Source organism: Tachysurus vachellii, chromosome 5 (assembly GCF_030014155.1).
Source record: "Tachysurus vachellii isolate PV-2020 chromosome 5, HZAU_Pvac_v1, whole genome shotgun sequence".
Lineage (NCBI taxonomy): Eukaryota > Metazoa > Chordata > Actinopteri > Siluriformes > Bagridae > Tachysurus > Tachysurus vachellii.
Window position 1 is genome coordinate 27,957,966 of NC_083464.1, and position 24,730 is coordinate 27,982,695.

The following is a 24,730-nucleotide window of genomic DNA, read 5'->3' on the forward strand; positions in this document are numbered from 1 at the left end:
ACTGACCCTGAATCCTTGGCCACCTGACAATGCTCACTCTCTTGGCACCAATTTTTGATGTCAGAAACATTCCTGGCCAGTAGCATCACCACCGCACGTTTGATGCCCTGAAGACCATTATCCTGATCTAACTGTTTTAAATCCTCCACTTTCAAAAGTGCTGGAAGATGAAGCTAAAGACACACTTCACCCTCATTCAGGCAAAGAACACACCATCCCGCTCCACTAACTCTCCCCATCTTAGCTCTGACTTTGTTTTATGTAACACCATGATCCTGGAGAAACATTGTCTCATTTCACTGTTTACTGAAACAGCTATATATGTTTGAAATGACAATAAAAGCTTCTTGACTTGACTTGACTATAGGTGTAAACAGGAACCTGATCATGTTGAAGCGGTCTCTTATTTTTTTTTACAGAGATCTCCTTATCTATCTATCTATCTATCTATCTATCTATCTATCTATCTATCTATCTATCTATATATATATATATATATATATATATATATATTAGGGATGAGCGAGTACAGCATTATCTGTATCTGTATCTGTTAACCATATGAATTATCTGTATCTGTATCCGTACTCGGAGTGGGCGGGGCTTTAAGTGTGAGCCTGAACTGGGAGTGTGTTGTTCTGGGAGTGTGAACTGGGAGTGTGTTGTTCTGGTTAGGTGAGTTTGACTGATGAAGGTTGTGGCCGGCACGGCTGTTGTTAAATAAAGAGTAAACAGTCTACTTGCCTGTTTTAATTCCTCTCACCTCAATGCACGTCATATATATATATAATTGCAAAACGAAAATACTACATGGTGTCAGAAGTGGTCCAGTGCGCCGATTTTATTTTTTTTTGTTTGCCGGAGTTAGCCACAGACTTTTGCTAACGGCTACGCTAGCGGGAGCGAGCAGGCGGCTACGCTTGGAAGCAGTAAAGAGATGGATCAGTTTAAACTACCATCCCCGCACGTGTTAGCAGGCAATATAAGCGAAAACTGGAGAAGATGGGAACAACGCTTTCAAATATACATGACTGCAAGTGGTGCTGCAGAAAAGGAAGCTAAAGTACAGGTAGCTATCTTACTGCATGCACTCGGAGAGGACGCTCTAGATGTATACAACACACTAAATGTTGCACAGGCGGATGAAGCAGAGCTAACAGTGGATGATATTTTATATGCATTCAAAACATATTGCCAGCCAAAGAAAAACACTGTGTTTGAAAGACATCAGTTTTGGGCTCATCCCATGGCAGAGTCAGTTGCCATTGAGAAATATGTGACTGAGTTGAGACAGAAAAGCAAGGACTGTGAATTTGGTGCATCAGAAAACGACATGATCAGAGACAAGATTGTATTCAGTTTGAATGATACACGGCTCAAAGAAAGACTGTTAAGAGAGTCTGATCTCACGCTTGAGAGAGCGATTGACATCTGCAGAGCAGCGGAGACTGCCAAAGCACAAATACAAGCAATGAGTACTACAACACAAGAAAGAGCAATACATGCAGTGAACAAGTCCAAAGACAATCAACAGTGGAAACAAGGAAGAAAACCACAAGTACAAAGTGACAGTAAGAAAGTAAAGGGTCAAGTGTGCAGGAAATGTGGAAAGTCACATCAACCAAGGCTTTGCCCAGCATTTGGGGTCTTGTGCCGAAAGTGTGGTAAGCTCAATCACTACGCAAAAATGTGTGAGTCTACAAAAGCAACACATACGATGAAAATGCATAATTTGAGCTCAGAAATAGATTCACTTTTCATTGGGACAGTGAACATAGACCACCTACGCGCTAAAAGAGACAATTCCTGGTATGCTGACATAGATGTAGGAAGCATGTCGGTTAAGTTCAAGTTAGACACAGGAGCAGAAACAAATGTACTACCGCAGGCTGTGTACAAAACACTGATGAGAAAAGTCAAGCATGAAAAACGAGTAAACCTGCAACTGAAACCGACAAATACAGTGTTGGTGGCGTACGGTGGAGTTAAACTGAAACCGGAGGGAACAATCTCACTGGAGTGCTCCAATGCTCAAACCAAATCCAACCTGCTGTTTTATGTGTCAAACCACTCAGACACAGCTATCCTAGGCAAGGATGCATGTGAAGCATTAGGTCTAATAAAAAGGATGGACATTGATACGCTCGCAGTCAAGTACCCAACTACAAAAGACGAGCTGCTAAAGCAACATGCAAGTGTCTTTGAAGGACTTGGTGAGTTCTCAGGAGAACATCACATCCACATTGATCCTACAGTCACTCCTGTCATACATGGCTGCAGGAAAGTACCACTGGCAGTTATGGATAGACTGAGAGACACACTTGATGACCTGTTAAAAGCTGATGTTATTGAACAAGTGACTGAGCCAACAACATGGGTCAATAGTCTTGTGGTCACTGAAAAGAAAGACAAGAAGAAGCTGAGGGTTTGCCTAGATCCTACAGACTTAAATAAGGCCATTTTGAGACAGCATTACTCAATTCCCACAGCAGATGAGGTGTTGTGCAAACTTGCTGGTAAGAAAATCTTCACAGTGCTGGATGAGAAGGACGGCTATTGGCAAATAAAGCTCAACAAGGAGTCGTCACTATTGTGCACTTTCAACACACAATGGGGGCACTATAGGTTTAAGCGCCTACCATTTGGGATTAAGTCGGCGAGTGAAGTTTTTCAGCAGCGCAACTGTGAGACATTTGGGGACCTCACGGGTGTTCATATAATTGCTGATGACATGATTATCGCTGCATCCACGGAAAATGAACACGACGAAATTCTGCAAAAAGTGATGACTAGAGCAAAGGAAGCTAATGTCAAATTCAACATAGAGAAGATCCAATACAAGGTGAACAGTGTCAAATATATGGGTCATGTTGTGACATCAGAGGGTGTCAAAGTGGACAGTGCAAAAGTTAAGGCAATAGTTGACATGCCATCCCCCACAGACAAACCTGCACTGCAACGCATGCTTGGGATGATCAAGTATCTCGCACAATACATACCCGGAGAAGCGACAGCCACAGCGCCGCTGAGACAACTGCTGAGAAAGGACAGTGTATGGCAATGGCAACATGAACATGAGGAAGCCGTAAAGAACCTAAAAAATGCGCACGTAACAGCCCCTGTTCTTAAATTCTTTGACCCAAAGAAAGCTGTCGTGATACAAGCAGATGCATCCAAGGACGGTCTAGGCGCATGTCTAATGCAAGAGGGACATCCTATCGCCTATGCATCCAGAGCTCTAACTGACACAGAAAAAAACTATGCACAGATAGAGAAGGAGCTTCTGGCTATTGTGTTTTCAGTGAAACGTTTTCATCAATACGCCTATGGAGTCAAGGTCAATGTGCAGTCGGATCACAAACCTTTGGAAGCAATCTTAAGAAAGCCACTTGGAACAGCTCCGTCCAGACTTCAGCGGATGCTACTTCAGCTGCAACGCTACGACCTGAATGTAATCTACACGCCAGGCAGAGAGCTACTGATAGCAGACACACTCTCACAAGCAACGACACATGAGCAACAGAGACAAGATGATATATTTGATGAAAAAGTGATCTATGCCCTTGAGCCAACAGAGGCCTTGAGCCCAGAGACTCTGATGCAGTTAAAGCATGAGACACAAAACGACATCATATTACAAATATTGCTGGACATTCACAGGCACGGTTGGCCACTGTTGTGAAAAATCCTTGAACCTTAGGAGAATACACATTACATTATAATATTATTATAATTATTATTATTACATATATATATAATTATTATTATTATTAAGACGTGGTGTAATGATTAATTGAAGATAATATATATATATATGATATATATATATTTTAGATATATATATATATATATATATATATATATATATATAAATAAGAACCACATTGGAGTCAGAGGGAATGGTTATAGGTTTATTGGTTATTATAAACATTCTCAGTAATCGGAGGGCGAAGTAGGGGAATAGTCTGGGGATCCAGGGTCATAATCAGAGGGAGAAGAAGGAATGTAATCTGGGGTTCCAGGGCCGGAATCAGAGGGAGGAGATGCCAAGGCAGGACTGAGAGGACGGATATAGGCATGAGGCACTGGAGGAGGAGGAGAAGCGGGAGTCCCGAGCTCAGGGTTGCAAAGCTCAACATGAGGACAGCCATCAGTTTGGGTTCTCTGATCCACGAGGTTAGGCAGAGGGGTTTGAGTCGAGGACGTGCTAGTAAGAGGCCCTCTCACAATATGGAACAGCAGATGAGGATGCTCGGGGAGGTCAGGAGAACAGAGCTTTTCCAGACACGTAATGGGCTCATGGGTAATATGAAGTAGCTGGAAGCGGCGATAGCTTTCCATGACATCAGCGGCCATTGGCCTTGGGGAGAGAGACGGACGAGGATGGTGAGGTGAGGACATGATGGGGCAACCAGGATGAGCTGGCTGATGCGAAGGGTCTGAAGGGAGATAAGAGGAGTTAGAGGAGATAGAGGAACGGAAGCTTGAGATAAGTGTAAACAAGCCGAGCCTGAGCAAGGACAGGCTGAGATCATAGCATGAGATCATAGTATGAGATCATATCTAAATTCAAGCAGTTAACAGATTAGAGGAGTCAGCAAAGAACTCCATTGTTTTTGTACACAAGTAACATTATAGTAGCAATAGCTTAATAATAATGACAACAGTATAGCAGTAAGAGTTTAGCAGGAGTTTAGCAATAGTGACAATATAAGATGACAAATAGATAAGAGCTTTCTTGTATGAGAAATAATTTAGATAAGAGCTTTCTTTTAACATAATAACTTTTGACATAAATCAGACTCATAGAGTGACTTATAATTATTAAAAATCATGTGTAGTAGAAAATAGCAAAGGAGAAACTTACCCATTGTAGTTGAATGAAGGATTAAATCTTCAGGATGTCTGGCACGGAAAAAAAACTGAGAGGCAAATGTAACTTTGACCAGGGAGTGAAGCTCTTTTTTGAGCACACTTTTTAATAACAAAAATTGTTGTTTAGGCATAATTGTTATGGCGAATGAAGAAGACCCAGGGTCACAGGCCTGGGCTCCCGGGCCTGGGTCCCGGGGAACTAAGGGGAGGAAAATCCATAAATGGGCATATGGGCAAAAGGTGAAGGAAAAACAAGGGGACTGCAAGGAACAGGACGTTACAAAAACATATGAGATGATTCCGGTAAATAAGATGACATAATGAAAAGGTGATATGAAAACCGGTCTGTGAGGGGGGGACCGATAAGGAGGCGCGTGGAAACGTATATATAGAGGAGAATTTTTGGGGCCAAATGTGTATGCGTAAAAAAATCCTGTAACTCTGCAGGTCCGTCCGGAGGGTTTTTGTTTTTTGCATGCCGATGCTCTTCATGAAGATGCTTTTTCTTTTTGGGTTTTTTGGGATTTCTTTTGTTACTTTCAAATTGGCAATTTCTCTTAGAGAATTGTTAGCTGATTGACCACAATAAAGAAGTTTGCTCATTCTCATCCAGGTCTGAGGAGTTTTCCCATTGTTTTAATTCGTATTAATGTTAGTGCTATCAGTAAATTAAGTTTAAGTAACAATTATATAGCATAAAAGCATTATAAAGTATATCAGTATAATTCACCCTGATATGTGCCGACTTGGAGACGGGCTCTAAGTTCCCACACCACATCACAGAAAACAAGTTGACAGAAAAGCGACACAATACTGGCCTATTAGACACTCGGTGTCAATAAGAGAAGGAATAATGTTTGCGGGAGACAGAATTATTCTACCGAGTAAAATGAGGTCAGACATGTTACAGAGGCTGCATGCGGCACACCAAGGTATGCAACGCACCAAAGCTCTAGCCAGAGTACACTGGTATTGGCCAGGTATGACAAGAGACATTGAGAAAATGGTGGAGTCATGTGCAACTTGCCAGCAGTTCCAGCCTCGCCATCAGAGGGAGCCGATGATCTCACATGAAATCCCAGAGCTTTCTTGGCTGAAAGTAGGAGCTGACATATTTGAAATCAATGGTCACTCATTTCTTCTGGTTGTGGATTATTTTTCCAAATACCCGGAAGTACAAAACATCAGTGACAAGACGACACAAACAGTTGTTAACAAGATGAAATCGATATTTGCCAGAATGGGTATACCTAAAGAGATTGTGTGCGACCATATGCCTTTTGCAAGCCAAGACATGAGAAAGTTCGCCACAGCATGGGGAATTAAGCTCACTCACTCCAGCCCAGGCTATGCGCAGTCAAATGGCCTGGCGGAGAGAACTGTGAAGACTGTTAAGCACCTGTTAAAGAAGGCCAAACAAACCAACACTGACCCATTTCTAGCACTTCTAACTCTCAGGAACACACCCGTCACAGGTATGGGTTATTCTCCTGCACAACTGCTTATGGGCAGGGTCCTGAGAAGCACTTTACCCAGCTCAAGCACAGTGCTCCAACCTGCAGTTCCAACTAATGCACATTCTACTCTTCAGGACCTCCAAAGAAGACTGCGTGCTTATTACAACTGAGGCACAAAGAAACTTCCATTGCTGTCGTCAGGTGGGACTGTTCACATGCAAACTGAACGAGGATGGCGTCCTGCTGTTGTCATGGCGACGCGTGCTGAACCGCGTTCCTACGACGTAGTGACATCTTCAGGACAACAGTACAGACGCAACAGGAGACACCTAAGGAAGACACCTAGCGACGTTCAGGTGTACACTGAACCGGACAGTCTTGAGGATGAGATAGACAGCACCCCGGTCGTGCTTTTAACTTTTTTTTTTTTTATTATAAGAAAGGAGGATGTAGTATATTGTGCAGCGCACATATACTTATGATAAATAGTGCCCGCTTAGAGGCGGAGGGATTTCCTGGGAGTGTGTTGTTCCTAATTAGGTGAGTTTGACTGATGAAGGTTGTGGCCGGCACGGCTGTTGTTAAATAAAGAGTAAACAGTCTACTTGCCTGTTTTAATTCCTCTCACCTCAATGCACGTCATATATATATATATAATTGCAAAACGAAAATACTACACAGCTGAAGGTTTAAAAAAGAAAAAAAATCTCCGACAGGCAGAGACGCAATGCGAGTCGCATTCTACCAAGCAAGCACCACATCTGAACGAACCCACGTTTACCAGACCTCTACTGGTTAGTAAGTACGTATTATTAACGTTACAACCCGAAGTAAAAAGCTGAAGAAACCCTAAACGTTAACGGAAAAGACCCGCGAACCCGAGTGACTGAGGGAGAGACAGAGAGCTGTTCTGTGTGTGACTGTGAGTGAGCAGAGCGAGACACAGCAACACAATACATCTGTATGTGTGTAGGGGAGGGGCGCTGTGACTAGCCTATCACAGAACGCTGACACAATCAGCTACCCAATGATGATTTTCATTCAACCCGAGCACAGATATTGACTCGTATTACTCGTATAACACTCGTACTCTGCAGAAGTGCTTTATCCGTACCGGATACTTGTTTCAGCCGAGTATCCGGCTCATCTTTATTAAAATGTGCCAATACAGTGGAGTTAATATTGGACTTCAGCACGAAGCAGGAGAGGAGATACCAACCACTCACAATCAACAGGAGACCAGTGGAGAGACAGTTTCCGGTATCTAGGTGTTCACGTCACACAGGACCTGTCATGGTCCTGTCACGTCAACACTGTGGTGTAGAAGGCCCAGCAGATTCTCTATCATCTCAGACACTTAAAGGACTTTAAACTGCTCAAGTGCTAAGGACCTTCTGCACCTTTCAGAGCATCCTGAGAGGAAGCATCACAGCCTGGATTGGGAACAGCACCAGACAGGTGACTTTCCATAGTGTTGTGCGATCAGCTGAACATATTATTTGTACTGCCCCCCAACCTGCCATCTATCTATAGAAAGTGGCTTTTGACCAAGACCAGGAGTATAGTAAGGGACGCTGGCCACCTGAACAATGGACTCTTCCCACTGCTGCCTTCAGGACAGCACTTCCTCTACATGATAGTAAACACAGACAGAATGAGGAGGAGCTACTTCCTTCAGGCTGTCCGACCTCCTTTAGGGAAAAACCCTAAAGAGCCTGGAGTTTTCTGGACATGTCACATAACACCCACTTAATCAGGCAGACATTGTACAGCTCATTTTGCAAAATGGTCTAACCACCATTGTATGTGTGTGTGTGTGTGTGTGTGTGTGTGTGTGTGTGTGTGTGTGTGTGTGTGTGTGTGTGTGTGTGTGTGTTTGTGTGTGTGCATGTGTGTGTCATTCACAAAGAACATCTACTCACTGACTCAACTCTATTAGGTGACTGTAATGTGTCATTATTTTTTCCCAAATGAGTCGAGTGTTTGATTCAGTTGTGTGTAAGCGTTTAATTAGGAGGAAAACATGAATTAATCTTATTAACAAAGCCTAGACACAGTCCTCTCAACATCATCAATGCCATGATAATATACGTCTGTATGTGTAGTGCTTTGACATTAAAACAGGAGAGAGAGCGAGAGAGAGAGAGAGAGAGAGAGAGAGAGTTTATGAAACTGGTAGAAATGAAACTCACTTTCAACTTCATATAATATTAAAGGCCAAAGACTGGGTTCCTTCTTTCTAAGTTGAAGTGTGTTTAAAGTTTTGTGTGACGTAAACACATCAACTCTCATTTCTGTGCCAATGTAAGGTAAACATTGAACAAGGCATAAAAAGTACAAGATAATGATCTTCCATTTAGATATTAATCACACTGAAGGTGTTTCTCGCTGTGGTTATGAGTTCGTTTTCTGCACAGTTTTCATACTGCACATGACTTCAAACTTCAACTCAACCTGCTGTTTTCCAGGAAAAGTGTGTTTGTAAGATGTGTTTATGATGCCTAGCAACAGTGTCAGAGTCAATAGTCTGTACCGTCACAGTTTGTGCCACTGTGTGTACAGTTTATTACTAATTTAATGTATGTGGGGTTTTTTTTTCTTTAACTTCCCTTCACCTCCTTTTGTCTTTCACACTTGACACTGAGGTGACAGTTATCTTCAGTTTTAATGCTTGTATGGTTGCTGATGTTGTGTTTTGATTGGTTTTCAGTGCACGTGTGCAATATTTCCTTATTAAGCTTTTAATCAAACCATTTTCAAGAAAAAGAACCAACACCGGTCATAATCTTCCTGCATTTATGCGGTTCAGGGTTACATAAGGAACTGATTTCTTTAGTATTCGATTCATTGGTGAATGAATTGGCGGATGTGATTTCACTATAGAGACACTTTGGTTTTGTCAGTCAGAGAATCATTTTACAGTAAGCGGTGTTTGTTTGTTTTTTACCGGAAACTGGTTACTCACTTCACGTTGCATTCATATTCACATACCCACACACGCGCACACACACACACGCGCGCTCACACACGTACTGTACACACTTGCCTCCAGCATGTGGTGGATTAATTCTTCTTTGCTCTGCTGTGAGTATCTGCAACTTTACAATAACTTTACTCAACATCTATAGAACCAGGAGCAGGTTAGTTTATTCTGATCAGTAAGTCATGATCTAAGAAAACTTGTATTTTTATTTGCATAAGTGTTTCGTGTTGGATAACAATGATAACATTTTTATCCTTATTTATTAGTTTTGATTTAGCACTGAGTGGAATACAAACTCAACATCTAGATGTCTGTATCTAACTACAGCCTTTTTTTGGCGTTTAACATTTTTCTCAAGTTGTAAAAGACACACACACACACACACACACACACACACACACATCCAAATGATCCAAAAAACGGAAGTGCATAGCCTTAACTAATGACGTCATAATTGAGTAACTCCTTCTCCTTTTTTAGCAACGTCTTAGCTGTATTTTATTTAGTCTTTTATTCTATCTAGTGAATAATTGTGTGGAAGAGTGAAATACACTGCACTGTGGCATTAAGTGAAGGTTCTTATTGTTTTTTAGAGAACACTGAGCTTCTTCTGCTCCTCTCTGTAGGTGTGTGTTTGTGTTCTCTGGTGAAGTTGGTGCTACCTGAACTTCACTGCTGCAATAAAAACAACTCTCTGGTCTACAAGCTCCGGGGTGAAGTGTCTCCTGACTGCTCCATCACCTGGCTCATGCAGGATGTGGGTGACATGTTTGTGAAACTCAAAACACACCATGCCTTTCAGATCACAGTCAAGCTGTGTCTAAATGCAGCATGTGGATTCATTCATCCTCAACACACACACACACACACACACACACACACACACACACACACAGCCACACACAACAGAGCAAACAATAAGACACCTGAATGTATAAAACATTCTCTGTGTGTGTTTGTGTGTGTGTGTGTGTGTGTAAGTAGAGCACGATGGTAGTGGACAATTCAGGTAATGTTGATCCCAACACTGTTGTTTCATACCAACACAGTGAGCTGACCATGAAGAGTCGAGACTCTGGTGTATGGGTCAGAGAGGACTGTCTGTCTGGGGGGGTATGTCTGCGGTCTCTTTTAAACTATTTCTTGTTATATTCATAATAATTTAATTTTCCTTATCAGCACTGATTGTAATTATTTGTTAACTGTTTTTACACAGGAGCGCGTAATCAACTGCACAGGTACATTAATATAGTCTATATCAGTTTATAAAGAATATGTGTGTGTGTATGTCTCATGTCTGGTGTGTGTTTGTATTTCAGCAGGTCTATGTGAATCAGAAAAGGGTGATCTTCTGACGAACGGTAAGATATTTCAGCTGCTTGATGGTAGAAACCAGGAGAGTTTACACACAAGCACACATACAGTACACACATCCAGGACGTTATCCATAATTTATTAGTATTAATAGTTGTAGTGGTAGTAGTATTATGACAATGTCATAATGTTATAGTATCATTACTGTTTAGTAGTTTATTTATTTCTGAGTTTTAGGACAGACTCCAAAAATGTTTTAAGAAAAAATAAAAAACTCAAAGCTGTCCTGTCTCTCAGCCAGCATGAGCAACGTTTATACTTGAAACAAAATTAAAATAATAATGTGATATAGAGGATTGTATCACAGATATCAACATGAATGAGAACAAGGAACAGCTTCTCGCTTTCTCACAGTTTAGTTTCAGTCGTATATAACTATCTCCAGACTCTCTTTACATAGTCATCATCATCATCATCATCATTATCATCATCTCTCTCTCTCTCTTTCTCTCTCTCGCTCCCTCTGTCTCTCTCTTGCTCAGATGGTATGAGTGGTATGAGTTCTCCACTGATCGTCAGCCTCATCAGTCTTGTCCTCCTCTTCCTCCTCAGCTGAGTTGTTATAGTGGTGTATAAGAAACATCACGGGTATGTGACACACACACACACACACACACACACACACACACACACACACACACACACACACACACACACACACATCCACTTGATAATTTAGTGCACCAGATGAGCCTTGAGTTTATGCACTGTGTATGAATGAGTTTCTTCTCTGTTTATTACAGCTATGGCACTGAGAATGCTAACACAGTTGGTGAACAGAACATCCAACTCCAGCGAAGTAAAACTAAACTATAAGAAATCAAAATTGTAAAATGTTTTTAAACCCAAAAAAAAGGATGAACAGATAAATGTGTTGTGTATAAAATGTCTGGCTGTGTGCAGCTCAAATTTTATTACTGTTACTCTAACGAATTTATTATTATTATTATTATTATTATTATTATTATTGTTATTATAATACTTGCGTGAAGCAATATAACTGTACATGATGGGTTTGAGTAATAGGACTGGATATTAAAACCAGTCTTATCTTAATATTCCAATATTTTAACCTTTATTATATCACAATATATATATTCTTTACCTCTAAACATTTTTATGAGAATCTGTTCATGTTCATCTGGGGATCTAGATGTCATCTCCTGTAATTTCACATGGTTACAGTTCACCAGCACTCAGTGAATGAAGTCAGAGTTTCCTGTAACACATTTACTTTTTGTTTCTGTTCAATGATAGATTTTAATACTACAATAATAAAAACTCGAAACATTGATGATTGATATGGAGACTCCGGTCTTTGTGTTAACTGAAAATGAACCCTGCAACAACCCAGAAAATACACTTGTAATTTACACTGTAAAACAGAAATATTTCTGAGAAATGTGTGAAAAAATTATCTAGGACAAGAAGCTGAACTCATTAGCTTAGTCATTCATTCATTCATTCATTCAGCTTCTACCGCTTATCCGAACTACCTTGGGTCACGGGGAGCCTGTGCCTATCTCAGGCGTCATTGGGCATCAAGGCAGGATACACCCTGGACGGAGTGCCAACCCATCGCAGGGCATCAGCTTAGTCATTTACACTCAAATGAATCTAAAGGTTTTACCTTTATGAGAATGACTATCCTAGGCTTAGTGTCTTCATGTAACTTGTTAAATAAAATAAAATGCAATTCTGAAATAAGATTAAATAAAAAAGGGCATCCTATAGAGGGTCTCAGAGACATTTTAGCTTCAAGCACTGGGTCAGATGAATAATTTGCTTAATGTGATAACTGTTACTCAGCTCATCAGACCTACTTATTATTAGTAGTAGTAATAGTAGTAATTTTCCATCGAGATTTTTTTTTTTGCAGTATACTGCTCTCTACATGAATGGCATCACAGAATGGTGCTGAATCCCCTTGCTGTTGTCTACATGTATATTTCTCTCTCACTCTCCCACTCATCTTCTACCGCTTATCTGAACTACCTCGGGTCACGGGGAGCCTGTGCCTCTCAGGCGTCATCGGGCATCAAGGCAGGATACACCCTGGACGGAGTGCCAACCCATCGCAGGGCACACACACACTCTCATTTCAGTATTTACATGTCTCTCTTCAGTATTTGCACGTGTTTCGAGTATTTACATTTCTCTCTTCAGTATTTGCACGTGTTTTCACAATTTTGTTTCTGTATTTGCACGAATGTTCAGCTTTTACATGAATTTTCATGTTTTCTTTAGTATTTGTTTTCAGTAGCATTTGCTTGCGCAGCCTTCGCAGTGAAGACAGCGAACACAGCGCCATCTACAGGACATGAGACGGGGTCTCGGTATAACAAATCGACTAGATGTACGCATGCGCATCACTAGTGGCGCACACGGGGCGCGTGCACGTAGATCTTATAAAGCCCTCAGTCACTTCCGCTCGCTCTCTTTTTCATTTGGACTCTGAGGAGGACAGGTGGGTACTGACATTGTGCTGATTTAGGACACGTTTCTACCTTCGTACAGTGTTCGCTGGGTTTCGTTTGAATGTTTTAGTCTAAATGTTATTTTTCTCCGTGTTCCCTGTGAACAGAGCTGTGTGTGTGACTAGAACATTATAGAGCTGAGAGAGAGACTTGGGCCTTCAGCCGCCATGTTGTTAGCTTCAGCGTAGCTGTGTTACTGAGGACGGGCTTAACAATGAAGTCTTAACTTAACCTTGGCTTTATTTTCAGGTTAAAGCTTTAAAGTGTCACAAGTCACTGTTTAAACCTTTTCCTGGTTCATTATTGTGTATTACTGTTTTATTTAATTTGTCAGAAGTGCTGTAAGAGGGAGCACGTGGCTAAACCATGCTAATTAAACATTTTATAAAAGGGTTATTTTAAAGGAAAAAGCAAGTAGTTTGTATTTTCTCTCATGGCTGATGATTTTAAAGTTATCCCTATCAGATGTGACCGTGGTGTCATGAATTCCTCGTCAATGAGGCCTGAGTTTTGTTTTAGATGAGAACTTTTTCTCTCAGAAGTTTTTTTTAAATAACTCCTTTTATTTTCCTTGTATGTATAGGTGTGGATAAGTCACCATGCCGGTTGCCCGCACTTGGGTGTGCAGTAAGACGTACGTCACTCCACGTCGTCCCTTCGAGAAGTCTCGTCTTGACCAGGAGCTCAAGCTCATAGGTGAGGATTTGTTTCAGATTCATATCATGTACTTCCACCTGGTGTTCCTAGTAGTGTGGTATTATCTTTGCTGAGGATGGACCTGGGATTTAAACTTTGATAACCTATTGGTAGTTCCAGCTTACTGATGTGTTGACCTGTATTGTGGTGTGTTACAGGGGAGTATGGTCTGAGGAATAAGCGTGAGGTCTGGAGGGTGAAGTTCACTCTGGCTAAAATTCGTAAAGCTGCTAGAGAGCTGCTCACTCTGGATGAGAAGGATCCCAGGCGTCTCTTCGAGGGTGAGGTTTTATGTAGTTACCATGAAGTTATGTAGTTACACAGCGGTGTTCACCCTAACTTGTAGTATTGTTTGCATCAGTCCCAGTCCTCAAATGTGCTGTTACCTGTTGCAAAGTTACGCATACGTTGCTATAATTAAAGAACTATGTGTAGGTAATGCCCTGCTGAGGCGTTTAGTGCGCATTGGTGTGCTGGACGAAGGGAAGATGAAGCTCGATTATATCTTGGGTCTGAAGGTGGAGGACTTTCTGGAGCGCAGGCTCCAGACTCAGGTCTTCAAACTCGGCCTGGCCAAGAGCATCCATCATGCCCGTGTCCTCATTCGCCAGAGACACATCCGGTAAGAACACTAATCAGGCACACTGACGAGGCAGGTCTACTCCAGTGACGTTTCCATCCACTTGTTACTTCTAATGTCTTAAACAGCATGCTATGCATTTTGGTGTGCTACATGCATCACCTGATCTTATGATGTAACTAGGCTAAATATACAATTTTCACTGAACATGTTCTGTTAAAATCCCAGCATTGACTAGATAGAATACTAATCTGTGATTTGGGAGGTGGCCTTGAACCCCCTAAACAGTAAGGATGATTCTAAACAATTTACCAAACCTAAATGTTATCCTTATTTTGTTACCATGACACTGGCTGCATCACCAGTCACAATGCTGTGTAAAAGACCTCGAGAATCCTGTAAAGTCTGTGGGTGAAGGCATCACTAGAGAATTATATAATTTCTGGCACAGTTGGTTTACTTTCCGTATTGAGGCTGTGCTTCCTGTCTTGTTAGCCCTTGCTGAGCACAAGTGAAATTTCTGCAAGGTCAATTCGGCACTGAGCCGTATACCTTTGCCTGTGTTAATGTGTCGAGCCCCGAGCTGGGTGTATGGACCGGAACCATTTGCAGACATCAGGTAACACCCCTGGAATCAAACATGCACTGTCTATAAAGCTAACGGTGGCACTCTCACTCTCAGCCGATGATTTAAACAAACGGTGTCAGATTAACCGTGGTGTCACGAATTCCTCGTCAATGAGGCCTGAGTGAGAGATTAGACTGTGTGCTGAAGATGACATGGTCCATTTTTTTTAAAACGATTGTGCAGCTCTGACCAACTTTTCAGAATTAAGTTAAATATTAATTCATTTATTTGGAACCATTTGAGTGGAATCTAATGATTCTTTAGAGCCTAGTTCACTTTGCCTATAACTTGACTGAATTAACCACTCAGATTCTGGCAAGAGCTACTTGATCAGGACCAAAGATCAATTTATCTACCCTGTAATATTTTGGGGAAGACTCACTGAATCGCCCACTGTGAGCCGATTTTATTACTCACTGACTCAAATTCAATTACAACTGACCTGTTTGGAAATGGTTTGTTGAATCAACTGCCTGTTCCACCATGATTCTTTGTCCCCTGAATCAAGTGAAGGTCTGCTTTGTTCAGTATAACTTGGATTGCACTTTTCAGTGATGTGATTAGACTGGTTACAGTACAGTGTGTTAATGATTTGCTTCTGTGTGTAGTGTTCGTAAGCAGGTGGTGAACATCCCATCTTTTGTGGTGCGCCTAGACAGTCAGAAGCACATTGACTTCTCCCTGCGCTCTCCATATGGAGGAGGACGTCCCGGCCGTGTTAAGAGAAAGAACGCTAAGAAGGGCCAGGGTGGAGCAGGAGGAGGAGACGACGAGGAGGAGGATTAAACTAAATCAGCACACAGGGATATGGATGCTGCTGTCTGATCTTTCTTTTTGTTTTTTCTTTCATTAAACAGAATTCTGACCCACATCCTGGTCTGAGTTTTTCACTACAACATAATCGGGTTTAACACTCAGTTAAGGTCTGTCCCTGTTAATGAGCAGCAGTCTGAATGTAGTGGTCAGCAGACAGAATCATAAAGGGTTTCATAAAGCATTTATAAGGTTTGTGTGTTGATTGGAAATTAAATCTGCTAGATGTTTCTGGTTGAATCCAACATGCAGTTTCATGGAAACCAACTGGCCATATGGTGTAGAAACATGGACATGAATGGTAATTCTATGCCTTTTAATCTTGTTCATGTTTTGTTAAATAGAAGATGCCTGTTGGACTAAGAAGGCATTAAATTGGTCTTTTTGGTTAAAACATTAACACCACAAGCACAACTTTTCAGTTAAATACATGTGTAAAATATTTTGAGGCTGATGGATCAACAGCTCTGATTTGAAATGTGGACAGTGGATGTGTGAATTGTGTTGAACTTGCCACCACATTAGTTTCTGTTCAGATTCAGGTTGCACCTGAAGCATTAATGTGTTTTTTTTTTTTGTTTTTTTTTTTATGGTACTAAAGTTTTCTCTTTATGCAATTATTTACAAAAATGGAAGTTTTATTGAAGCTATAGACAAAATAATTGACCAGATAAATGTTATCATATTTCACATTTAAAGGTTATTTGGAAAACTGCAGCAGGTTTTGTTTTCCAGAGAAAGTCTTTTTCACTCTAATTCTGTGGCCTGTGAACGTCGATGACGTCACAAAGCTCTAGAATGTAGCCCGTTTTCGCTGCAGAATCTTTAATTTCTACAGAATCTCACACAGACCTTCGGGTAAGAGATTTCTGCTCAGATTTCATTCAACAAAACGTGGAAATGCCTTTAAAATGTTCTCTAAAATCTGAAATCTTTCGTTGTCGGATTCGGAATAAACTTAAAAATCCTCCTCCGCTATTTATTGTTTCCTCTGATGGATTATTTATCCGCTGGGTTCGAGGTTTTCTAGCGCTTTTAACTTCAGGCATTAATTTAGGTTTAGTTTAGGGATTTTTACTGGGACTAAAACTCCACCCGTTTCATCCAAACTCCGGAGGGAGGAAAACATTTTCTCACTGAAAGCTTAGGGACCGTCACTAAAGTTCAGCACGAAAGAACCGCGTGAAAAGCGTCATCATATAAACAACTAGAAACATAGAAACTGTTTCTTTCCAGAGATAGATAAAAGTTTCTGAACGTGATGTGTGAACACGAGCTGACAAAAAGCACAGAGGTTTCTTCACCTCAGCATGAAGAAGGAGCTGATCATCATCCCTGCAGGACAGGTGGAGCTTTTGATCTGTTTCTGAACTTCTAAATGTATGAGTTAGGATCCAGTTCCAGCCTTGATGACTAACATTTGTTACTCTGTGCTTCATGTGTAGCTTTAACTGAGAATGAGACTCCAGGGATGTCGAGCACCCTGCGCTATGATGTTCAGTCCGATGATGAGTCTGACGAACCCGTAATGTTTCCTGGCCCTCTGTTAAGGTGAGTCTCTCTTTCTCCTCTCACATGTTCGGTGTTTCAGCAGTAATGTTCTGAAGCAGATCATCAGGTGTTTAAATTGTGTGTCGTTCAGTAGTCCACATATAACCAGCTGTTCCAACATCTGTTCCAGTCTTAAGCTGCAGAAGGAAGATCTGATCAGATTTATCCGGTGGAAATGTCAGGAGTGTCTGCTAGACCAGGATGTACCTGAGGAAACCTATTTTTTCTGGCTGATTATGGAACACTGCTGTAATAAGAATGGGGTACGTGCAGGCTGGAGTTTATTATGTTATGACGGTTTAATCGAGACGATTAACAACAAAACGTTCATAGATGAAGAATAAATATCCGTTCTGTAGACATCAAGTTAAAGAAATTTTTCTTTTCCAGAGAGTAATGATGGCTGAAATCTCCACACTGCTCTTCAGAGGCTACGCCAGTCTGAGGAGACAAGTGAGTGTTCTAGCATCACCATGTGCCTGTACTGTGTGTCTTGTGATAGTGAGAATTACTTGGACTAACATGACCTTTTCTGCTACAGCAGGGACGTGCTAGGAGAATAGGAAGTGAGGACTGGTGTCTTCCTCTGGCCTTGCTTTTGTCCTCATCTGATCCAGAAGATGAACACAGAGAAGCCATTATTAAAATGGGAGATAATTTAGGTACGGATATGCTCCACTGGAACAACCTTATTTTTTGTTCAGAAATTTGATTGGCTGATTAGAGAACTTAGAATGAGCCAGTGTTCCTTATAAAGAGGAGAGGTTTAAGACCCCTGATCATAACATGCTGTTTCATTTTTCATCTTCAGCCTCCAATAGATGGATCTATGCAGCACATATCTGCTACTTGGCGGCACAAATGGAGCTTGGATCACGGCAACAATTTAAACTGATTGGAACCGAAAGGTATTGTGTTTGTGTCTGTCTGTGTTTGTGTACGGGTACGTGTGTTTGGTGTTTGTGTTTCCTTATTTGACTCTTTTTTTTACTCTTTTTTTCTCTTTGCACCAGTTGGCCAAATGATAGATCAGCCATGAGGGAGGTGATGGAGAGAACTGAGGTCTATGAGTACGTGTTGTCTCTGACCTCAGGGTTCGGCCAGCCGTACTTCCAGGTTAGAATTTCTCTTCTTCTCTGTTTCATGTCCAATTTAACCAGTAACCATCACACTGATAATGAATATTCTCTCTCTGCTTTAGCACTTCAAGTACCTTTACACCCGTGAGCTAGCTAAGGTTGGTCTTACTGATGAGGTGTATAATTACTGCCAGAGCTTGGCTGCTGTGATCTTCACATTACCTCACTGCTTCAAAACCGTCTATGTGGAGCGGATTATAAGGGTAAAGACTTCAACTGGTGTCCTGTAAAATACCTCCAAATTTCAAATACACACTCTTCAATGTTGGTTTACTTTCTCTGTGTGTTTTCAGCTGTGTGAGTTGCTGCTTCAAAATGAGGAGAAAAAACCTAATTGGCTGCGGAAACTTTACAAGCTGCACAGAGAGAAAACAGCTAGTGCTGACCCTTTTACTGAAATGTTACAAGTCAGAGCACGTTTATCTACAGATCCGAAGTCCAAACGTGAGCTAATTATGAGAGAGAGAGAGACAGATACAGATAGACAGACTGAGAGATGCTTGGTGTGATGTTATGTGATTTTGTGGTGATTTATTTTTAGGGTTAAAAAAATATCCTGTAAAATATGACTGTATCTGCCCCATGTTGAAGTTATTGTAGACTCCAGACAGAAACATAGACATTAGACTATAGACAGAAATGTGAAAAAGGACGTTTTGTGATGTTCCATGTGCAGAGTGTGTAAGAGATTCAAAGACTCATGTAATAACCGCTGAGTGTGTGTGTGTAACACAGAGGAACTCGAGTCACGTTACATTATTGGAAGTCCGCTGGGCAGCGGAGGCTTCGGCTCTGTGCTCTCTGGAATGAGTAAAGTGGACGGGAGGCTGGTAATAACTAAGTGTAAACGTATATAATTAGACTCATTAATAAAACGATGACTTGTACAGATGATTAATTCTCTTCTGTCTGTGTGAACAGGTTGCCATTAAATATGTGACCAAATACAATCAGTACATCACTATCGTAAGTAAACTTCCTTTACATCCGAGATTCTGCAGAAAAGCTACTCTCCTACCCTCTACCATCTCTGCTTACTGCAGTGCAAACCCAATGCTAACACATTGTGTGTGTGTGTGTGTGTGCATGTGTTAAGCCCGGACAGACACGCAAACTGTTTAAGGAGATCGCGTTATTGGAGATAGTGTCTAAGCCTCCTGTCTGTGAGAACGTAGTGGAGATGATTGAATGGTTCGAGACGCCCACCTCTTTCATCTTGGTGCTGGAACAACCCATCCCCTGCATGGACCTCCTCAAATTTGGTAAAATTTATAGAAGCCAATTGTCTGAAGCATTGTGTCAGATGATCATGAGGCAGGTAGTTCGGGCTGCTAAGCACTGCTGTGATCGTGGAGTTTTTCACCGCGACATCAAAAGTGATAATATTATCATCAATCCGGACACCCTGGAAGTGAAGCTGATCGACTTTGGCTGTGGTGATTTGATGAAGGACGATCTGTACAACAGTTATTCTGGTAATTTCACAACAGATATGGAGTCATAGAGTGCAGTGTAGAACTGTTTGTTTCTGATGGATTTCTTTCTCTGACTTTAATTCAGGAACTCCGGTTTTCTGCCCTCCTGAGTGGGTTCTCTTCAGTCAGTATTTTGCGGTTCCTGCTACTGTCTGGAGTCTGGGTATAGTCCTGTATGAGTTGGTCAGTGGAGACCTGCCGTTTTACTGCGATGAGGAGATTATTGACTCATTTGTGCCATTCGTCCGTGGTCTGTCTAAAGGTGAGAAACTGGAGAAGCATCACACTGATTCCTGTATAACAAAAGTGTAAACCTCAAAAGAATGACATTAAACATGATTTATTTTTGTTTGTGAATTCAAATCTCTGTCTCATCAATTCATACAGAGTGCTACAACCTGCTCATGTGGTGTCTGGATCTGATCCCTGAAGATCGGCCAACTCTGCAAGAAATCCTGAGCCATGACTGGTTAAAGGAGGAGATTCAGTTTGGAGACCAGGTGAGAGAATTAGACCTGAATTAGATCTGATGATGCTGAGCTGAGACTCTAGACCTAGTCTAGACCAGGGGTGTCAAACTCAGGCCCGTAATTATATTTGGCCCACGAGATCATATCTAATGTGCACAAATTCTAATGCGCCCCCATTCTCTGTTGACAGTCGTTAACAACCATGCTACAGTCACATCGGGCAAGTTAATTCCACCCTCCACAAAAATGGCCAAACGATAGATGGACAATAGGAGCTTTCAAGACAGGTGGGAGGCAGATTATCTGTTCACGAATATAAAGGACAGACCTGTTTGTCTTGTGTGCTAACGGAGCTAACGTGTCTGTAACGAAAGAATATAACATAAGAAGACACGAGTCAAAAAGTTGGATTTTCATTGAATGAAATTATTATTTTTGGTTGTTTTGTTGTTGGTTTTGAAAAAGATCCACTTCAAAAAGGAACTTAAAATTATCCAGTGAGAGGCGTCATTTATTTTATTTATTTAAATAAGAAATGAACACCACTGATGTGTCTTTTATTTCCAATTTAATTTCTTATGCGTTTGTAATATCAAGCTCTGGTTGTTCCAAATCCTGTGTTCAAGCAAAACTAAAGTTTGTTTCCATATGAAAAAGGTTGAACATTACGTATCAGTTGCAGTTCATTTTTCAATAAATATTCAGTTTGGCCCGTGACTTTATCTCAGTTTTATATTTTGGCCCACTGTGAATTTGAGTTTGACATCCCTGGTCTAGAGTATTGAGATCATACTGGATCAGTGCTGAGTTCTCTAACAGAGATTACTGTGAAATTATATTACAAAGACTTACTGTATGTCAAAGAAAAAATGTAAACTGAGAAAATGCTGATTTTATTGTTTATTGATTTTATAGAGTTTGATGTCTAATGGTGTGTTTTTTCTTTGCAGGCCCCTACTGATGGCCAGGATCTGGATACTTCATCAACACAAATCTAAAAAAGAAATCTATCCATAAAAGATGATTGACCGTGAATTTATAATGAGAGGTGTGGCTTTGCCCACTCTGCCTCCCTGGATAGCAGGGACAGCCTACTGTAAGCTGAGCTATGCCCATGCTAGCACAGCACACTCAGAGAGGTCCACAGAGCTATGGTCTACAGCGGGTTTACACTGAGCCATCTGTCCTTACTCAGCGTGCATCTTGAAAAGAACTACGAGGTTAAGAAGTCCCTCGAGTCCAGGTTTCTGCACCACCTTCACACTTTGAAGTCGCTGAAGTTTGCTTCTGTCTTCTGTGTGTTTTAGGAAGCATAGGATATAAGCCACTCCTGCAGAAATATCGAGCTGTCACTGGTCCACTGGTACCACTGGTCCTATTGGACTTTACAGCATACAGCTGTGGAAGACAAAGGATTTAGTATCACACTATCTGGCCTCACACACAAGAGGATGGGGTCCATGTTGAGTCTGGTTCCTCTCAAGGTTTCTTCCTCAGGTACTCTCAGAGAAATTTTCTCTAACTCGTTCATTATGGACCGAAATACAGAAAACTGCCACTGAAATAAAAGAACAACACTACAGGAGGTGGAGTTTCACAGTAACAGGGTTGTGTTTCAGTTCATTCGAGTTACAGGAATAAAAGGAATTTATAAAAAAAAAAACAGTTATTCTATTTTGTCTATTATTTTTCTGGTTTAGTGACATGATTATATATATATATATATATATATATATATATATATATATATATATATATATATATATATATATAATGTATGTATATAAATATATATGTATATAAATATATATTTATGCAAATACATATGCAAATTTATGCAAATACATATTTGTGCAAAAGTTTCAGGCAGGTGGGAAAAAATGCTGTAAACAAAGAATGCTTTCAGAAATATAAATAATGAGTGTTTATTTCTGTCAATTTACAAAATGCAAAGTGAGCAAACGAAAGAAAAATCTAAATCAAATCAATATTTGGTGTTACTACCTTTTGCCTTCAAACCAGCATCAATTCTTATAGGTACACTTGCACAAAGTTAGGGATTTTGCACGATTATAGTCAGGTGTATGATCAACCAATTATACCAAACAGGTGCTAATGATCATCAAGGTCACATGTAGGTTGAGGAACAGCCAAACTCTGCTACCAAGGTGAGGTTGTGAAAGACATTCATGTCATGGCAAGATTGAGCACAGCAACAAGACACACATGGTAGTTATATTGCATCAACAAGGTCTCTCCCAGACAAAGATTTCAAAGCAGACTGGGGTTTCAAGATGTGCTGTTCAAGCTCTTTTGAAGAAGCACAAAGAAACAGGCAATGTTGAGGACCATAGACGCAGTGGTCGGCCAAGGAATCTTAGTGCAGCAGATGAAAGACACATCAAGCTTATTACCCTTCGAAATCGGAAGATGTTCAGAAGAGCCATCAGCTCAGAACAGGCAGAAACTAGTGGGACCCAGGTACACCCATCTACTATCCGGAGAGGTGTGGCCAGAAGTGGTCTTCATGGAAGAGTTGCAGCCAAAAAGCCATACCTCCCACATGGGAACAAGGCCAAGCGGCTCAAGTATGCGCGAAAACATAGGAACTGGGGTGCAGAAAAATGGCAGCAGGTGCTCTGGACTGACAGTTTGAAATATTTGGCTGTAACAGAAGGCAGTTTGTTTGTTGAAGGGCTGGAGAACTATACAATATTGAGTGTCTGCAGGCAACAGTGAAGCATGGTGGAGGTTCCTTGAACATTTGGGGCTGCATTTATGCAAATGGAGTTGGAGATTTGGTCAGGATTAATGGTGTTCTCAATGTGGGAAATACAGGCAGATACTTATCCATCATGCAATACCATCAGGGAGGCGCATGATTGGCCCCAAATTTATTCTGCAGCAGGACAACGACCCCAGACATACAGCCAAAGTCATTAAGAACTATCAGCATAAAGCAGCAAGATCTTCAGCATAAAGAAGAACAGGAAGTACTGGAAGTGATGGCATGGCCCCCACAGAGCCCTGGTCCCAACATCCTCGAGTGTGTCTGGGATTACATGAAGAGACAGAAGGATGTGAGAAAGCCTACATCAACAGAAGATCTGTGGTTAGTTCTCCAAGATGTTTGGAACAACCTACCAGCCAAGTTCCTTCAAAAACTGTGTGCAAGGTTACCTAGAAGAATTGCTGCTGTTTTGAAGGCAAAAGGTGGTCACACCAAATATTGATTTGATTTAGATTTCTCTTTTGTTCATTCACTGCATTTTGTTCATTTACGAAAATAAATGTTTAACACTTCCATTTTTGAAAGAATTCTTTGTTTAAAGCATTTTTTTTTTGCTTTTGCACAGTACTGTATGTATGTATTTTTTTATATATATATATATATATATCTATATCTCGCTGAAAGACATTAACTTTTTTAATACAACACACACACGGTGCTCAGCACACAAACAAACCTGAAGAATCCTGCTGGGAAGAAGTGGAATCCTGATCATCTTCCTCAGGTTCAGACAAGACACCTGATTGACTAAGGAAGAATTAGATGGCTCTTCATTCTGACTGGTGTCAGAAGGTGCTCCAAAATATTTCAGAGCTTCTGAATTTGCACAAAATTTAACATATTACTCTGACACCATGAATGCATTTGTTGCACAATTTATGTGAATACACAATGAATGCATGTCATTCTCAACAATCTACAGTTGATCAACTAACAGAAGAAGAACTAATTCCATTTAAAGATATAACCTGTTTCAACATACAAAACAAAAGATCATTTCTATACTATTTATATAATATTCTATATAGGTTATATACAGTATGCCATAGGTAATGTAGTAGAGTTAGCAAAAGCTACATAGCACAGCATGAGAGATATATGAGCCTATTTCATTATATGCTATATACTCCTAACAAAATTACTTAGTCTTAAACAAACCTTTATCTATCACACATATTTCCTCATCTGTTCTTTTTTTCTGAATTGGGCCCCTGATGGTTTTGGCTGTTTGGCGTAAGTTCACTTGCTTGTTCCATTTTCCTGCTGCTCTCTTTACAGATGCCATTGTCACCAAAAGAGGGGTCAACTGTCAACATCCCCTTTCCATCCTTCACATATTGCTCAGTAAGAGTACAGGTGTGTTCACATCCTCGACAGAGTGCCAATCCATCGCAGGGCACACACACACACACACACTCATT

The 24,730-nt window shown here is 40.9% G+C and overlaps 2 protein-coding genes across 7 annotated transcripts; both read left to right on the forward strand.

The window, feature by feature from the left end:
- The first annotated feature begins 13,072 nt into the window (after positions 1-13,072).
- rps9 (ribosomal protein S9) lies at positions 13,073-15,939 on the forward strand. Of its 2 annotated transcripts, XR_009648486.1 has the most exons (6): positions 13,073-13,156; positions 13,750-13,862; positions 14,021-14,143; positions 14,298-14,484; positions 14,938-15,061; positions 15,679-15,818. XR_009648486.1 is itself a non-coding variant. In XM_060871004.1 (5 exons), the coding sequence occupies exons 2-5, from the start codon at positions 13,766-13,768 to the stop codon at positions 15,854-15,856; spliced, it is 585 nt and encodes a 194-aa protein (XP_060726987.1). In that variant the 5' UTR covers positions 13,078-13,156; positions 13,750-13,765; the 3' UTR covers positions 15,857-15,939. The 2 variants fall into 2 exon arrangements, 1 of the variants encoding a protein (XP_060726987.1); XM_060871004.1 differs by lacking the exon at positions 14,938-15,061 and having other exon boundaries at positions 13,078-13,156; positions 15,679-15,939.
- Positions 15,940-16,086: 147 nt separating this feature from the next.
- Positions 16,087-22,156, forward strand: LOC132846296 (uncharacterized). Of its 5 annotated transcripts, XR_009648485.1 has the most exons (17): positions 16,087-17,229; positions 17,329-17,434; positions 17,565-17,697; positions 17,825-17,887; positions 17,976-18,096; positions 18,246-18,342; positions 18,448-18,550; positions 18,636-18,776; positions 18,867-19,017; positions 19,309-19,403; positions 19,495-19,539; positions 19,670-20,048; positions 20,134-20,310; positions 20,436-20,548; positions 20,709-20,805; positions 21,469-21,738; positions 21,826-22,156. XR_009648485.1 is itself a non-coding variant. In XM_060870965.1 (15 exons), exons 1-15 carry the CDS (start codon positions 17,145-17,147, stop codon positions 21,514-21,516), a joined length of 1,857 nt encoding a protein of 618 aa, XP_060726948.1. In that variant the 5' UTR covers positions 16,087-17,144; the 3' UTR covers positions 21,517-22,156. The 5 variants fall into 5 exon arrangements, 2 of the variants coding, with proteins under 2 accessions (XP_060726948.1, XP_060726949.1); XR_009648483.1 differs by lacking the exon at positions 20,709-20,805; XR_009648484.1 differs by lacking the exon at positions 20,709-20,805 and having other exon boundaries at positions 17,979-18,096.
- The last annotated feature ends 2,574 nt before the right edge of the window (positions 22,157-24,730 follow it).

What these genes read in the sequence shown, in the direction of transcription:
- rps9 (XM_060871004.1), top strand. Translation starts at nt 13,766, where the DNA reads ATGCCGGTTGCCCGCACTTGGGTGTGCAGTAAGACGTACGTCACTCCA. An exon ending in CCAGGAGCTCAAGCTCATAG is followed by an intron (nt 13,863 to 14,020) that starts GTGAGGATTTGT and finishes GGTGTGTTACAG; the next exon opens with GGGAGTATGGTCTGAGGAAT. An exon ending in ATTCGCCAGAGACACATCCG is followed by an intron (nt 14,485 to 15,678) that starts GTAAGAACACTA and finishes TTCTGTGTGTAG; the next exon opens with TGTTCGTAAGCAGGTGGTGA.
- LOC132846296 (XM_060870965.1), top strand. Translation starts at nt 17,145, where the DNA reads ATGTGTGAACACGAGCTGACAAAAAGCACAGAGGTTTCTTCACCTCAG. An exon ending in TACAGATCCGAAGTCCAAAC is followed by an intron (nt 19,018 to 19,308) that starts GTGAGCTAATTA and finishes TGTGTAACACAG; the next exon opens with AGGAACTCGAGTCACGTTAC. An exon ending in AGATTCAGTTTGGAGACCAG is followed by an intron (nt 20,549 to 21,468) that starts GTGAGAGAATTA and finishes TTTTCTTTGCAG; the next exon opens with GCCCCTACTGATGGCCAGGA.